This window comes from Myotis daubentonii, chromosome 3 (assembly GCF_963259705.1).
Source record: "Myotis daubentonii chromosome 3, mMyoDau2.1, whole genome shotgun sequence".
Lineage (NCBI taxonomy): Eukaryota > Metazoa > Chordata > Mammalia > Chiroptera > Vespertilionidae > Myotis > Myotis daubentonii.
The window spans coordinates 183,091,522-183,107,958 of NC_081842.1; the positions used below are offsets into that span (position 1 = coordinate 183,091,522).

General features: G+C 59.3%; 1 protein-coding gene across 12 annotated transcripts in view; it reads left to right on the top strand.

The window, feature by feature from the left end:
- The window catches only part of LRP8 (LDL receptor related protein 8), a 75,567-nt gene that overhangs the window by 38,519 nt on the left and 20,611 nt on the right, over positions 1 to 16,437 (top strand). For 2 of the 12 annotated variants that reach the window (XM_059689522.1, XM_059689528.1), the window contains exons 4-11: positions 4,361 to 4,489; positions 7,541 to 7,918; positions 8,734 to 8,856; positions 10,228 to 10,350; positions 12,142 to 12,180; positions 13,391 to 13,510; positions 13,583 to 13,708; positions 15,389 to 15,563. In XM_059689522.1, coding sequence (XP_059545505.1) covers positions 4,361 to 4,489; positions 7,541 to 7,918; positions 8,734 to 8,856; positions 10,228 to 10,350; positions 12,142 to 12,180; positions 13,391 to 13,510; positions 13,583 to 13,708; positions 15,389 to 15,563 — 1,213 coding nt within the window. The remainder of the gene's footprint in view (positions 1 to 4,360; positions 4,490 to 7,540; positions 7,919 to 8,733; positions 8,857 to 10,227; positions 10,351 to 12,141; positions 12,181 to 13,390; positions 13,511 to 13,582; positions 13,709 to 15,388; positions 15,564 to 16,437) is intronic. The other 10 variants (XM_059689527.1, XM_059689530.1, XM_059689533.1 and 7 more) reach the window with 8 other exon arrangements.

The following is a 16,437-nucleotide window of genomic DNA, read 5'->3' on the forward strand; positions in this document are numbered from 1 at the left end:
CCATTCCTGCATTCCTCCACAACGACTGGGGGACTGGGGTTTCTCCCAGCTCTCTTTCCTCTGGTTCTGGATTGTCTGTCAAACGCAGCCAGGAGTCACAGTAGGAAAGCCTGGGACATTTGCCTAATGAAAGTAGCATCGCAGCTCTAATTATAGCGCACATGACTGGGGACGGCTCAGACCCACCTTCAGGCGTCTGGAGGAGCGGGAGGTGGGGAGTTTGGTTCAAGGTGAGTGAGTTGCAATTCTTGGTGCTGCTTATTGAAAAGGGGGGTTTATGCATGAATCTTAGAACCTTTCCACCTGGAAGCAGACCTCACTGATTAACCAAGAGTGCCTTCCTATCTATACTAATAAAAGCTGAATATGCTAATTAGCACTTTGCCCCCGTGTGAAGGAGCTGCTGCAACCACCCCTTCCGCACCGGCAGCAGCTGGACACTGAACGTTCCCAGGGCCCGAGCTCTGGTCCCCTTGGAGCCGGCAATCCCCACTTGGAGGTCGGCTGCCCTTGAGCCTCTCGTGACCTGACACACACACGTGCCGGCTCAATAAGCAGCCGCCAAGTACTTTCATTCTTTTATTCAACAGACATTTCCCTTTTTATTAATTTGCGAGCTTATGAATTAGAAAAAGTACCCTCGGGTTTGGCTTTCTGGGGCAGATTCTCTGGGAATGTGTAAATGCCGACAGCCTCTCCAGCATGCAGTTGGGCCCGCGCCAGCTGTGCAGGGTTCCCCACGTCCGAGACGGCGGGTCCCTCGCTCCTGCCTCTCAGGACCTGGGGGTACGTGACCAGCAGGCCGGGGGCTTCCCTCAGGCACCCGTCTCAGGGAGACGGACAGAGACAGGCACCTGCGTTCTGGGCTGGGGGGGGGGGGCGGTGTGGAGGGGGCTGACCGTGGTGGGCCATGATAACGTGCATCCCCAGAGGGGAGACCAGGGCCCTCCCAGCCCTTTGCATTTTATGAACTAAAACAAGGGCCATTCTTTTTGAGCTTAGAGTTTCTTGCAGGTTCTGAGAGTAGGCATTTCCATGTTTCCCCATTTGAACCACCCACCAAATCTAGAAGACTGTGTTACCCCATTTTCAGACAAGAGGAGCCAGAGTGCGGGGAGGTTAAGCGATTTGCTGAAGGAACTCGAAAGCCCAGGCTCTGTCGCCCACCTCATGCTCCCCAAGGCCTTTGGCTTCAGTCCTCCTGAAAGTGGGTGCTGGGCGGCCACCTGCCATCTTGCAGACCCTGCCTGAGCTGAGGCCCTTCCTTCAGCACCCTCTCCACCCCAGGGATGCCGGGGAGACCGACAAGGGTGGGGACCCAAGGGGCCTGCTTTCTCTTGTGATCAAGTGCAAAAAAGTCAAGCAGTGCGTTTGGAGGTGCGTCCTGGGATGGAAGCCCAGCTCTGCCCCTCACTGCAAGACTTACCCTCCCCAGGCTTTGCTCTCCTCGTTCGTAAGAGGAAGGTAATGACAGTGCCCCTCATAAGGAGACCTGCACTTCCCAGGGCCTGCAGTGGGAGGCCTGGCCCAGGAGCCCGGAGAGCACGGTGCGCGTCCTGGCTTTGGGGCAGAGCCACATCACAGCAGAGACAGGCAGGTTCCGGGAGAGACGGGCCGTTGGAACAGCCAGCATCCCGTAGCCTCAGCAGGTCCCTTCCCCTCTCGGACCTCTGTCTCCTGTCGCTCTAACGGCTGCTCCTCCATGTGACCGCCACGACCCCTGGAGCCTGGCATTCCAGCATGGCGCCTTGGCGCTCTGAGGGCAGGAGGGCTGCTGTCAGGCGCTGCCGAGTCCTCCAGAGCCTATAATTAGAGCTGTCTATTTAGGGACACGCAAATGTCTTATTAATTATAAAGAAAGGAAGCGGACGGATTGTTTAATCATTGTCCTTGCTGAAAGGTTATGCAATTAACTGTATAAATATTCATTAAAAGTTCAAGCGGTTGCCTGCTGACCTGGGGTCTGCAGGACCAAGCCCCAGAGGGGGTGTGGGTGGTCGAGGGACCTTCCAGCACCTGGGATGTGGGGCAGAGTCTGGAGCTGTTCTGAGCCACTTCCCCACCCGCAGGAGCCTGTGGGGGTTCATGGGAAGGGTATCCTGGACTCTGCTTCTCGCTGCTGTGCATTTTGGCCATTACTTGGTCTCTCTGAGCCTCCGTTCAATGCTGACATGACCATCTCTATGAATGGTGCCCCTGGAATTCACACTCACAGCCTGCAGGGCCTGCTTACCTGGCAGGTGAGGGTAAGGGTGAAATGGGGAATCGTCAAATGCTCAGTGTGGAGCAGGCAGACACACTGCAGGTGCCCAGTGCGCATGACTGCCTTCCAGGTCCTCGGTGAGGTGGTTTCCTGAGGCCTGGCTCAGGGACATACGGTCGCCTTGTCCCTCCACCCCATTGCTCTCTCTGGGCTTGCAAACATATAGAACATCGCTATCATTTTTCTGGGAGTGAATTTAAAAGAGATGAAATATCCTATATCTTTTGAACTTGCAGAATGATAACCTGGGGGGTTCCCAAGGGGTGCATGGGAATCACTGGGGTGGGGGAGGGTTGCTAAAATGCAGATTCCTGACTCTGCCCTCGAAGGCTGGATTCAGTCTACGATGGGCTGGAGTATTTCCAACAGCCACCACACGCTCATCCCTTAGTCAGGACTCTGGGAAATGCCGGTCAGCCCCAGCTCCCTGTGTTCTGATGGGCCCCAGAGGGGAACTGCTTACTGAGGTCCCACAGTGTGTGGTGCCCCCTCCCAACTCCCAGGCCCCTCACCACCCGGCACTGCAGCCCCAAGGCCGCCCCAGACTCAACACAACAGTCACTTGTTAAGGGAAATGTCTGTAACATGAATCCTGTATTCCCAACAGGTTGCCTTGTAGTCCATGAAATGTCATCCTAGGGATAACTTTGGCGTCCATACTGGGGGCCAAGGAACTCCTCTCTCATGGCACAGTAGTGTTTGGAGGCCAGGACTCAGACTCCTGCGCCCCCACCCCATCTTGTCTGTGCCCTTTTCTCCAGCCCTTGTGGCCTCTCAGCCCAGCTATGGAAGTAAGAAGAGAACGAACTGGTCTGGGATCAGAGAGAAGAGTGAGGGTCAGGCAACAGCCACCCACTGCTTCCCAGTGCAGTGGACTGTCCGGCTGCAGGCACCAGACACAGCTGACTCTGAGTCCTCATTCCGTCCTTAATCGGCTGTGTGATCGCCGCCGTGTCTGGGGCAGAGCAGCGCTCGGTAGATACTCGCTGAGAGAATAAGCCAGTCCTCCCGGGTTACCCGGGAATTAGTATTGTCAGTGCACTCAGGGCTGGGCGGGCCAGTCCTAAGTTCTTCCCAGACATGACCTTAGTCCTCATAACAACCCTATGTGGTAAGGAATAGTATTATCCCCGCTTTAATGGCACAGAGATGAGGATTACTGGCTAAGGTAGCTCGTCGGTGAGCGGCCGAGCTAGGATTTGAACCCAGGCGGCCAGGCTCCAGAGCCCAGGCCCTTGACGTCTGTGCCACAAGATAATCCTGCCCCTGCCGAGTTTCTGTGAAGACGAAGACTGTCCCTGGCACGTCCTAGAGACCACTGTGTTCAGGAGCCGCCGCCGAGGTCTCAGAGGCGTCCGCCTTGGCTGGGGCTGCCCCGTGGGTCACCCTGAGATGCTCAGGATGGATGCCACCCCCAGCCCCCATCAGGGTTCTCATTCTTTCTTCCAAATTGAGAATCAAGCCTGGGGCTTCAGGCCCCTGACTGAGCCAGCCTCTGATTGCAGCTGCAGTAATTATAGCTGTGTGGTCCCGCTGGGCCCTGCCACAGGCGGCTGCTCTCAGCAGCGGCTCCTACCATTGCCGGGAGAGCACGTTGGAGGGGGTGAGTTGTATGGCGGGTAGAGAGGGGGGCTGCTGAGGCCTTGGTGAACCCTTTAGATCTGCAGGTTTGGATCAGTGAGGCACTGAGACCCAAATGGGGCATGTCTTGCTCCAGGACACAGCTGGGAAATGGCAGAGATACTTGCAGGGCATGGAGCTCCGTGTTGCTGGAGCTTAAAGGGGAGGTTTGGACCGAGGGCAGGTGGGGCCATCAAAGCAGGCGGGAGTTGGCCGGATCAAGGAGGCTTGATCGCCAGGGACGAGGGGGGCATGAGATAGAGTTAGGTGGGGGCCGTGGTGGTCAGATACAGGATTCAGAAAGTCTTTGGACAGACAGGGGCTTCTCAGATGAAGACACCAGACACACGAAACAGGAAGGCTTTGGTGGATTCCCAGGGCCTCAGGCCAGGTGGCTGGGGCCAAGCAGTAGGACGGGCTGGCACCAGGCCCTGTGTCCTCCTTGGCCAACCCATGCACATGTGTCTGTCTCCACAGCCAAGCAGGTGTGTCCTGCAGAGAAGCTGAGCTGTGGACCCACCAGCCACAAGTGTGTGCCCGCCTCGTGGCGCTGCGACGGGGAGAAGGACTGCGAGAGCGGAGCGGACGAGGCCGGCTGTGCCACCCGTGAGTCGGGGTGGGATCCCTAGGCTGCGCTGCACGGCCAGGCAGCCCCCGGGGGCGTGATCGGTGGGAGGAAAGGGTGATGATCAGGACACTAGTGATGGCCAGGCACTTTGGAGACACTGTTTTCTTTCATCCTCACAACCACCTCACAAGCAGTCATTATCATTCCCATTTTATGGGCGAGGAAACTGAGGCTCAGACAAGTGAGGAAAAGTACTCAAGGCTGAGTGCTGGCACTGAGATTCAAGTTCAGGTCTGGACAGCAAAGCCCATGAGGTGTTTTTTACCATGCCTGACATTTGCTCATCCATTCCATGTCTCTACCGGTCCCCGAGCAAGGGCAGGGAGAACAGATGGGACTGCAGCAAGAAATGGTGGTGGCCTGGGTCAGGGCACTGGTAGTGTCCGGGCAGGGGTGGGGAGAGGACAGATTCCTGAGGTGTGAAGGACTGTTGCTGAAATCTCAGATTCAGGCACAACGTCACAGGGCAGAGAGGACACTCCCAGCGGCCTCGGCAGGGACAGATGGAAGTGGTCACTGGGACAGTTCCACATCACTGAGCTTCAAACACAGATTATCTCCATCCCAGGGAGCAGGCCAGCAGGGCCTAGGCCAGTGGGGAGCGTGGCTGGGCCGCGCTGGTTTCAATTTGATGGGCTCCTACTGTGTGCAAGGCCTGAGCCAGGCTCCGGAAGGGACAAGAGGCGCGTCCTACACAGTCCTCCCTCTGGGGCTCATGACTAACGGGGGAGACAGACCTACTGTCAATAACCAGGCTGTGAGGCTGGGCGGTCACTCGGGAGCTTTTGCCAGGCATGTGCCCACCACTGTCTTCCACCCCACTCCCTATGCCAGCCTCTGTGTCTGCATCTTACCCACCCTTCCTGGCGCAGGGGAAATGCCCTGTCCTCTGGGGGCTTCTGAGTCGCAGCTCTGAGATTCTATGTCTGGGGTATGTGCCTGAAGCAGGAAGCATCTGGGTATGGGCGAGATCCTGACGGGGGCCAGCAGTGTCAAAGCCCCAATGATGGCATTGGCTCTTTTCTTCTTTGTGGGACCTCGCCGCCCATGAGAATCCTCTCCCCTTCGCACCCCCACAATCAGGTGCTTCCTCGGTCACAAAGGCCATCAGCCCCTATTGCAGGGGTGGGAACAGCTCTAACCAGAGCCTGGCATGAGGTAGCAGGAAAGTTCCCTGTCAATCATAGCAGACAGGGGTGTTAGATGGTTTTAGTGGGCTTCTCTGCTACAGCTCCCAACCTGGGGAAAGGAACAAGAATGCTTCCCCCACCGTCCTGTCCCCCAGTTTCTTCCATTTGTGAATGCTGTGCGTGGGTCTCTGGGCACAGGCCTGAGAATACAGATCTTAAAGTGGCCGTCCGCTTCAAAACGTTGGAGAGAATTCAGGATAGAGAAGTACTTCCTTCCAGAACTCTGAACAACGTGAGTCCTCGCTCCCTGGACATGTACACGCCGAGTCTGGACGGGAAGGAGTGCAGCTAATCTAGGCATCAGCATAATCGTGAGGGGCGGACATCACAGGGTGACATGTGCTTTTCCCACCACAGCCCCAACATCCCAAAAGCCTAGAAGGGGAAAAAATGCTTCTGTCAGAAACCTGACAGAACTGTCAGCAACATGTGACTTGAGCTGCCTACATTGTGAAACTGAAGGCATTGTTCTAGATTATATTCAATGACAATGAAAAAAAAAATTCCATCAGAAAAACAGACTCTTGGCGCCCCCATGTGGAGAGATCTGGTGCTACCACCCCATTACCTGCGGCCACAGCCAAGCCCCACCTCGGCCCCCCAGCCTGTTCTTGGCCTCCGTGTAAGGAATGAAGGAGGCAAGGAAATCGCTGCTCCGACACCAGCTTACACTCCAGGAGAAAACCAGAGTAGGAAGGAAGAGCCCCAAACCCGAGTCCTGTTTCCCCCGTCACCCTGGACCGTGTGACCCTGAGGAAACTGCTCCCCTCTCTGGGCTTGGTTTCCCCGTCTGTAAACTGGAAGCTGGGCTGGTGATCTCTAAGGCCCTCCCAGCCTCTCAGCTCAGAGCAGCCCACTAGAGAGGGAAGCCCAGGACCCCAGGCAGGGTCAGTGACCTTTGCCCTTCACTACTGCACACCCCGCAATGCGCCCTTGCACCCATCCACAACACACCCGCCCACTGCGGGGAGCCCTGGGCCGGGCCCTCAGCACCACGCTGGGTTGGTCTCAGAGCCAGTGCCATGCGGTGTGTGGTCCTGGGGCCGTGGAGAAGGATGTGAGACCCAGACACCCAGCATGATGTGAAAGGCACCGGCAGGAGCGCGGGAGGGCTTCCGAGCAGGGAGCAGGGAGTGTGTTAGGAAAGAGGTGGCATTTGGGCCCTCGTCAGACGAGAACCCATCTCTGTAAAGTGTAGAGACAGTGGTGGGCAACGTATATACCAGCCGATGCAACAGCTGGAGCCAAAGCCCAGAGGTGGAACGTGCGCAAAAGGTCTGATCAGAGCAGGGTGTGTGCTGGAGAGAGGGAGGCCATGGCCCAGGGCAGGGGCTCCGTGCTCGTGGCCGTGGGTGCCAGGCCCGGAGACGCAGATGGTGCAGTACCGGCCATGGGCGGGCGGCGGGGAACCCGAGCTGCTGAGCTGTGCTGTAGGGAAACAGCCCAGACCCTGTTCCCTGGAAGGGTCGGTGCCATGCTACATAGCATTTCCTGGGAACATCACAAAGGCCTGCAGGTGGCGCCCTGCAGCTTTAGAGACCCTCCCAGCGCCGCGGTCCAGCGGGCAGGGAGGCTGGGAGGCTCCGGGAGGGAGAGTGTGTAACACACACACACACACGCACGCACACACACGCACGCACGCACGCACGCACGCACCCGCGCACCCGCAGTACCTGGATTGGAAGCCCCCTTTGCTGTCCCTGGCGGCACGTCCACCATTCAGCCCCCAGCAGGGCTCCTTCTGGCCCAGGGGTGTGGGTCCGGCCCCTGCAGCAGGACCAGCGGCCGGGTGTCCGGGGACGGGGTTCGGCGGGCCGACCGGCTGTCTGTCCCGCGCAGTGTGCGCCCCGCACGAGTTCCAGTGCGGCAACCGCTCGTGCCTGGCCGCCGTGTTCGTGTGCGACGGCGACGACGACTGCGGCGACGGCAGCGACGAGCGCGGCTGCGCCGACCCGGCCTGCGGGCCCCGCGAGTTCCGCTGCGGCGACGGCAGCGCCTGCGTCCCCGAGCGCTGGGTCTGCGACCGCCAGTTCGACTGCCGGGACCTCTCGGACGAGGCGGCCGAGCTCTGCGGCCGCGCGCGCCCGGGGAACGCGACCGCGCCCGCCGCCTGCGCCGCCGCCCACTTCGCCTGCCGCAGCGGCGAGTGCGTGCACCTGGGCTGGCGCTGCGACGGCGACCGCGACTGCAAGGACCAGTCCGACGAGGCCGACTGCCGTAAGCGCCCTCCTCCGCGCGGCCCCCGGGGTGCGCGGCCGCTCCCTGCCCGTCCCGGGCGCCCTGCTTGACGGCGGCGGAGCCCGAGCTGGGGAAGCGGAGCGACCTGAGTTCGCGTGGCTCCTAAGCTGCGGAGCTCAGGTCTGACTCCCGAGGTCAAGGGTCTGCGGGGTACCTGTGTCCTGGGATGATGCCCTCCCTGTCGCACCTCCCACCCCTGCCCCTTTCAGCCCCAGACAGTGGGTGCGCTCAGGAACTCCGCCGCGCGCCTACCTGCTGGGCCTGCTCCCCGGAGTCCTCCCCTGGCCTCCCACAGGTCCCCCAGCTGCCTTCTCTTATAACGCATCCCACGCTGTGCTCCACCACCTGCCTCCGCACCCGACCTCCTAGGCCTGGAGGGCGGGGCAGCTCTTAGTTGTCTCTGGGTTCTCATGCCTGGTACGCGAGGGCACACAGTGCTGCTCAGAAGGGTTTGCTGAAGGGATGAAGTCATTAAGAGATGAGCACCAACACTGAAAAGGCCCTGTGTCCGCTGGGAGGCAGCCCCCGGGAGAGGCAGTGGAGGGAGAAACAGGAGACCTGAGTTTCAGTCCTGGCTGTGCCCGCCAGAGTGCCGTGGGACCTGGTGCGGCCTTCCCCTCTCTGAGCTTCAGTCTCCCGTCTGTACACTGGAAGTGCCTTGGTCAGGTGTCCTTCGAGGTCGCCCGAGCTCAGCCACTGGTTCTGTGCTTGCCCGGGGTGGACGGGGAGGCGGGCAGGGGAGCCGTCCCAACACCGCGCTGGCTCTGACCCTTTCCCTTGGCCTGTCCTGGCAGCACTGGGGACCTGCCGCGGAGACGAGTTCCAGTGTGGGGACGGAGCCTGTGTCCCTGCAGTCAAGCGCTGCGACCAGGAGCAGGACTGCCCGGACGGGAGTGACGAAGCTGGCTGCCTAACGGGTGCGTGCGGTCGGAGCGGAGGGGCAGCATCCGCCACGAGTGCCCCCGGCTCTCCCCAGCTCCAGCGGGGAGAGCAGAGCTGGCAGCTGCCTCCCCTTGGTCCCCGAGATTCATCTTCCCCCGAGCATTGTCTGCCCCCACACCACCCTGACCCCCTCCCTGCGGTCCTAGTGGCGCCAGGACTAGATGTTTAAGGACTGTGTGAAAGGGCACTGCCGGAAGTCCAGCCCCACCATTTGTCCAGGTCCAAGTCTGCAAGTGGCTTTTCTCACTTGTTCCCAGACTGAGCAGAGGCTGTCCTCCCCAGGGGCCCCCTAATCCTCAGATGGCTCTTCTGGTCGTCATTCACCCCTGCAGGAGGAGAGGCCCTAACCTGCTGGTCATCCCTCACCCCTGCAGGAGGAGAGGCCCTAACCTGCTGGTCATCCCTCACCCCTGCAGGAGGAGAGGCCCTAACCTGCTGGTCATCCCTCACCCCTGCAGGAGGAGAGGCCCTAACCTGCTGGTCATCCCTCACCCCTGCAGGAGGAGAGGCCCTAACCTGCTGGCCATCCCTCACCCCTGCAGGAGGAGAGGCCCTAACCTGCTGGTCATCCCTCACCCCTGCAGGAGGAGAGGCCCTAACCTGCTGGCCATCCCTCACCCCTGCAGGAGGAGAGGCCCTAACCTGCTGGTCATCCCTCACCCCTGCAGGAGGAGAGGCCCTAACCTGCTGGCCATCCCTCATCCCTGCAGGAGGAGAGGCCCTAACCGGCTGGCCATCCCTCACCCCTGCAGGAGGAGAGGCCCTAACCGGCTGGCCATCCCTCACCCCTGCAGGAGGAGAGGCCCTAACCTGCTGGTCATTCCTCACCCCTGCAGGAGGAGAGGCCCTAACCTGCTGGTCATTCCTCACCCCTGCAGGAGGAGAGGCCCTAACCTGCTGGCCATCCCTCACCCCTGCAGGAGGAGAGGCCCTAACCTGCTGGTCATCCCTCACCCCTGCAGGAGGAGAGGCCCTAACTGGCTGGCCATCTGGGGAAGTGGGCAGTGAGGCAGCCTCCCCTGCCCAGGCCCCTGGACATAGGTCCCCCAGGAGATGCCCAGTCCAGCCCCGGGCTGTGTTGAGCTGATGCTTTTCCCGCCCTGGGCCCTGGTACTGCAGTATCAGGTACAGACCCAGCCCTGCGCAGCCGCATGACGCCTGGGCCTGATCAGCCTGGGGTCCCGCCCCGTGAGCAGAGCTCCCACCGGCCCTTCACTCAGCTGTCTGTCCTGGGCCGCCCTCTGGAGACGCTGGGGCTGGAGCTCTGCTCACCCCACTGGGCCCAGACTAGCCCTCCCTGCTGAAGGCCTCACAGGAGCTGTCCACTCTCTTGTCTGGCCCAACAGAGTCCACATGTGAGGGTCCCCGCAGATTTCAGTGTAAGAGTGGCGAGTGCGTGGACGGCGGGAAAGTGTGTGATTCGCAGAGGGACTGCCGGGACTGGTCGGATGAGCCTCTGAAAGAGTGTGGTACAGTACCTGTCTGCACCCAACTGCCGGACTAACCCCTCCACGCCCCTCCTGGCAGCCAGGCCAAGGCCCTCGCCTGCCCCGGGCACCCGTTCCTCTCTGGCCCTCTCTCTGGCCCCCACTGTCCTGTGGCCTCTGACGGAGCTCCCTGCTTTGGGGCCCCTTGTCCTGCATCTCTACAAAGAGAACGGCCTCTCCTTCCCAGCCCAGCTGCTCGTAGACATGCTTCCTCTCACAAACCCAGCCTCTCCTCCTCCTTCCACATGCCGACCTCTGAGTGTGTGCTCACGCTGGAACCTTCTCTCTTACTCCGTGTTTCTGCCCTGCTGACCTGCAGGAGGCGAGGTGGGGAAGAGCAGGCAGGTGTCCATCTGGCTCAGGCCAGGCCTGGGTGAGGGCGGCATCATCCTGAGCCCTGCGGAGCTTAGACTTCCTGGGACCCAGACTCACAGGCTGGACTAGAGTGAGGAGCAGAAGGAGATGGCGTCCTGATGGCTAGAGCTGTCAGGGGGTTCCCAGGCTGAAAAGAGCAGGAGTCTGGGCTGCAGGTGGGTGGGCATCTCAGAGAACAGGCAGAAACGGTTTCTGAGGTCGGGTTTGGACGGAGCCTTGGTCAGGCCCTCCCTCCCTCCCCCCTTCCTGGCAGCCCGTTGTCACCCAGCACCTCCCGCCAGGGCGCTCAGAGGAGCTTCATTCTCTGGAGCACCACAGGAACGAACAGCATGTTGCTGCCCCTGTGGAAGGTTTTAAAATTGATTTTGAAAGGAAGAGGAGCTGGGTGAAGGTCACAGCCTGCACCTGAGCTTGCAGGTGACAGACTACCTGCCCCCTCCCTGCAAGGCCCTGCCAAGAAAAGTCCCAGAAGAAGGAAGAGGATAGGGAAGCAGGAGCAACTGAGCCTGCCCCGCCCCACCCCCGCCCAGACTGGGAGCTAGCCAAGGGCCACTAACCCACTAAACTCTCTTCTCTCTCGTCTTTTGCATGACACGCCAAAGAGAAGTATGCACGCATGTTTGTGTCTCTGTGCTGGTGAGAGGCCAGTATCTGTATCCATGGCTCCTTCTCTGAGTCAGGCAAGGGAACTGCATCACGGACTCTGTGTGTGATCCCACGTCTGTGTGAGTGTGTCTGTGGAGTCCATGGGCCTGTCTGCCTCTGCACGTAAGCTGGCGAGTGTGTGCATGCCCGTGTCGCAGGTGTGTGCATGTGCTGGGAAAGTGTCACTGCCCTTCCTTCCATGGGGGACCCGAGGGACCTGGCCCCCTCACCCCTCAAGTCCCCCAGAAGAATCACCTGCAGGCTAGATAGAACAGGGAAGGCCCAGAGGTTCCCTGGTGCTCGCTTTCCAGGGAAGGGGGACAGGGACAGAAAGGGCCGCCACCCATTCTCACCCTGACCACCTCCGCCCTGGAGGACTCTGCTCCCCCGCTGCCCCTTTCCAAGCCATCCTACACCTGCCATTCCACCGGGGGCTCCTGTAAATACAAGTGTTGAGTTGCTGCTACCTGCAGAAGGAGAGAGGACGTGAGTGGGTGATGAGTGAGGCAGGGACTGAGTGGGGGAACAGATGAGTGGGTGGTGCTGAGGGAATACTATGGTGTGGGAGAGGTCAGCGAGGGCTTGGAGTGACAGCAAGATTCCTGGGGCGGGGGGGGGGGTGCTCCACCGATATCACCCCAAAGGTACCATGGCTTAGCCCATGCAAAGGGGCTGGGGCTCCCAGGGCTGGGCCTGGTTGAGTCCCTCCCAGGCCTCCCCAGTCATGGGTTTGCTGTGGTCTTGTTCTTTCAGCTCTACCAGCATCTCAGGGAAACAGGAGGAGGCCCAGGGGTAAAGGGGAACATTCCCCAAGCATGGCTTAGGCTGGAGGTGGGGCACCACAGCTGTGCATGGCCTGGGGTAGGCAGCTCAAACCAGCTGTTTGCATGGTCATGGCTGGCTCAGCTCAGCTCTGCTTGGCGTGGCTGGAGTGGTGGTGCATGAGCCTGGAGGGCAGAGGGGTGGTGGCGCCTTCCCTTGGCTTGCAGAATTAACCTTCTGTGATCCTAAAGCTTAGAAGATGCTGTGAGAACTTGCGAGCCTTGGTCCTGGCCTCCCTGACCTCCTCTAGGACCCTGCCAGAAGGTGATGAGGGAGTGGATGACCAGATGACCTCCTGGCATCCCTTCATCCTTTGCAGGAGTTGGTAATCCCAGGACCCGGCCTGTGGCTAAGCGTAGGAATAGACAGGTGCTGGAGGAGGGGTGAAAAAATCCATTGTAGTTCATGGTAGGAGGGCATTGACTGAGCAGCAGCTCAGTCTAGAAAAAGACCCTGGGATCTTAGATAACCACACGCTCAGTACGGGGAGACTGTCCAGACTTCTGCACGGTGGGCTAGCTCTGGGCCCTGTGCAACTGGGACATGGGCACATGGGGTGTGTCCAGAGAAAGGGATCTGATTGGTAGGGATCAGAAATCAGTGCTTCAAGGAGCTTCTGAGGGAGCCGTTAGCCTCTGGTCAGCCCCACACGCAGAGCTGGGGGCAGGAGCAGAAACCACAGAGAGGTGGTCCTGCCAGGAGGGACTTTGTTCCCTCAGAGGGAAGTGCTGCTGAGGCTGCAGGTGTTGAAGCGAGGGCGTTTCAGAGGAGATTGCTGGGGCATCCTGAGGGCTGGACATAGTACATGCTGGCCTCTTCCACTCTGAGGCCATGAGGAAGGAAGAGCTGGAAGAAACTTGTTTGTGAAAGGAAAAACCTTAGGCAGCCTAGCGGCCTGCAGCCTGGCAGAGAGCCCTGGCCTGGGAGGCAAAGGACCCGAGTTCTGGTTCCACTCTGTCCCTGTCTGTGTGTCTGGCCTGGAGCGAGGACCGCTCCTCTCTGACCCACCTCTTGCCCAGGCACCTGGTTGATGAGGCTGAGGTTCAGTGAGGCCGCAGAGCATCCTGGCTCCTCGGGCGTCCCGCTGCCCTGAGGCTCTGCTTCAGCCCTGGCCCACCCCCACCTGGCCCCCACCCCAGGCCGGGCTCCTGGACCCTCAGGAGCCCGTGTCTCTTTCCAGGGCTGAATGAGTGTCTGCACAACAACGGCGGCTGCTCCCACATCTGCAATGACCTCAAGATCGGCTTTGAGTGCACCTGCCCAGCGGGCTACCGGCTCCTGGACCAGAAGACCTGTGGCGGTGAGACCCGCCCCTCACACCCCCAGACAGAGGCGGAGCTCCTGCCAGTCTGACCTCTGCTCCTCCCCACAGACATAGATGAGTGCGAGGATCCAGACGCCTGCAGCCAGATCTGTGTCAATTACAAGGGCTACTTTAAGTGCGAGTGCCACCCTGGCTACGAGATGGACACACTGACCAAGAACTGCAAGGCTGTCGGTATGGGCGCCCCAAGGTGCGGGGGGAGGGGAGCTCTGAGGAGGTACAGAAAGCAGTGTGCTTCCGTATAGGTGAGGAGTGGGTGTGCGCACACAGTGCTAGGAGTGCACATACACGTCACACACGCTGCATGCACACTAACACCCACACAGACACTACATAAAGCCCCCAGTACAGCCCACAGAAACAACACATGGACAAACTGGACCATGCAGACTATCCACACAGCATAGGCAGCCCACACAAAGACCTAACTGGCCAGTTCAGCCAACTGTATTCATTCATTTTATTCAGTCCTTTGTACTGGACACCGAACGTGGTAGGCAGTAGATTCAGCAGTAAGCAAAACAGACACACATCCTTGTCTGCCCTCACGGAACTTTCATCCTAGTGGGTGAGACAGACAAGAAACCAGATAAATAAACAAGATGCAGTGCGTGGCCGAAAGTAATAAGGGTTAAGGGACAATAGAAAGCCGGGAAGGGGAGAGGGAAGTGCAGGAGGGCAGTGGCTTGCCGATTGGGTAGAGTGGTCAGGGAGCCCTCCCCTTCATGAGAAGGTGACCTGTGAGGTGAAGGAGTGAGCCGTGCACTGTCTGCAGGAACAGCAGCAGGAGAAGGAACGGAAGTGCTAAGGCCCTGAGGTAGGAGCATGCCTGGTTCCAAATACCAGTGAGGAAGCCAGTGCAGCTGGAGCAAGGAGGACGGGGGAAGTCAGAGAGGTGACGCGCAGGTCACAAAGGTCTCCCCCTCCCAGCGAGGGGTGACTCTGGGTTCCACTCTAGGTCAGGGGAGCTTCCGAGGGTTTTGAGTAGACGAGGGGCATGGTGTGCCCTCCATATGCAGTAGCCAGGAATGTCTAGGTCACTGAGGACCTTCCTGAAATCTAATCTTCAGTCCATAAATGGGTTTTGTGTATACACATACATAATCTGTGTCTTATATTGCACACATCCCACCCCTGCTACTGGCTCAGGATAAAGTGCAAACTCTTCACCCAGCTGATAGGACACTTCATGGTCTGGCCCCTACCAACCTCTGCAGTCTTATCTCTTATGGCCCTAAATATACTCCACATAAACTAAAGACTCACTATGGCCTCCCTGAGTCTCCTCCCTCCAATCTCACCCCAGCTCCAGTGTCTGTCCTCCATACTGATCCTCAGTCATCTTTGTAAAACACTTAATGCTCACGTTGCCCCTTCTTGAACTATCGCAGTGGGGCCGTAAGCAAAGGAGGTGGTAGTTGCTGGGGAGAGATGCACTCTAGTAGAGGGGACAACTTCAGCAAAGGCCCCGAGGCAGCAAAGCAGTGGTGGGTAAGCAATGACAGGTGGTCTGGAGGTCGGAGTCACGGTGTGTTGGAGAGGCGAGTGATGAGGCGAGGCAGGGAGCTGGGGGTCGCACCGCCTTCAGTGGGAGCCTGAGGAGGAAGTGGGGAGGATTGGGGGAATTTGTATCTAATAAACAGAGGAAAAGTCCTTCTGTTACGTGTGGTATCTTTGCATCTTAACGCTTTTTGTAACAATGGTTTCTTCTGCTCCTCTAACCTGTGAGGTAGGGCTTGTCACCTGTTCTACAGGAAAATGAGGCATCGCCCGGCAAACCAGTGGCAGCGCCTTGGTCTCCAGGTCCTCACCTCTTGCCCTGACCCTTTCTCTCTCAACCTCTCTGCATGGCAGCTGGCAGGAGCCCGTCCCTAATCTTCACCAACCGGCACGAGGTGCGGAGGATAGACCTGGTGAAGCGGGACTACTCACGCCTCATCCCCATGCTCAAGAACGTCGTGGCGCTAGACGTCGAAGTGGCCACCAATCGTATCTACTGGTGTGACCTCTCTTACCGCAAGATCTACAGGTGAGCAGCCAGGCCTGGCGGGTGGAGCTGACAGGGGAAGAGAGGAAGGGCGGCCTCTGTGCCCTTTCTGCCCCTGGAATTCTCCAGGACAGAGTTGGGGCTTAGGAAGGGACACAGAATCACAGTGGCTGTGGAGCTGCAGGACCCCTCCCCTCCCCCCACCCATACCCTCTGGCCTGGCCTTAGGCTGTGGCTCCATTGGGAGAGCAGCTTTGAGCGCCACACACCTGGCTTTGACTGCCACCTGGCGGCCTAGTAGGGCCGTGCAAAACCCAGGAAATGCTCAGCCCTGGCAGAAAGGAAGCAATCCCTGCCTTTGGTGAGGACTTTCAAAGCAGCTCACAGGCCTGTGTGTTCGGTCCTGAGGACTCAAGGTGACGCAGATGCCTAGGGAACCCACTCACAGTACAGTGACACCCATTGTGATGATCGTGAGTCATGGGGGGATCGCAGAGGAGGCCTCTGACCCCATCAGCGGGGTCAGGGAAATCTTTCCGATGCAGTTCCCCCAGTCCAGCCCTCCTCTGGGTCTGTGACACCAGCCGGTGACCTTCAGCGCTCAGGAAGCTCCTCACACACTCATCCTCTCCTCCCGCTCTTCCTCGGCTACCACAAGCCTGCCTCCCGCATGTCCCGGCCCCTTGGGGCAGCCATAGCCTTTCTTCGTCCTGAGATCCATCCACTTAGCAGACCTGCCCATGACCAGGCACTGGGGAGAGTGTTGAAAGAATGACGGGATGGATGGGCGGATGGACAGATGGACAGATGGATGGGTAGGTAGAAACAAATACAGTGGGGCCTTGACTTACGAGTTTAATTCGTTCCGAGACCGAGCTTGTTAAGGAGCTCGTTAACTCAAATTACTCTGTCAACT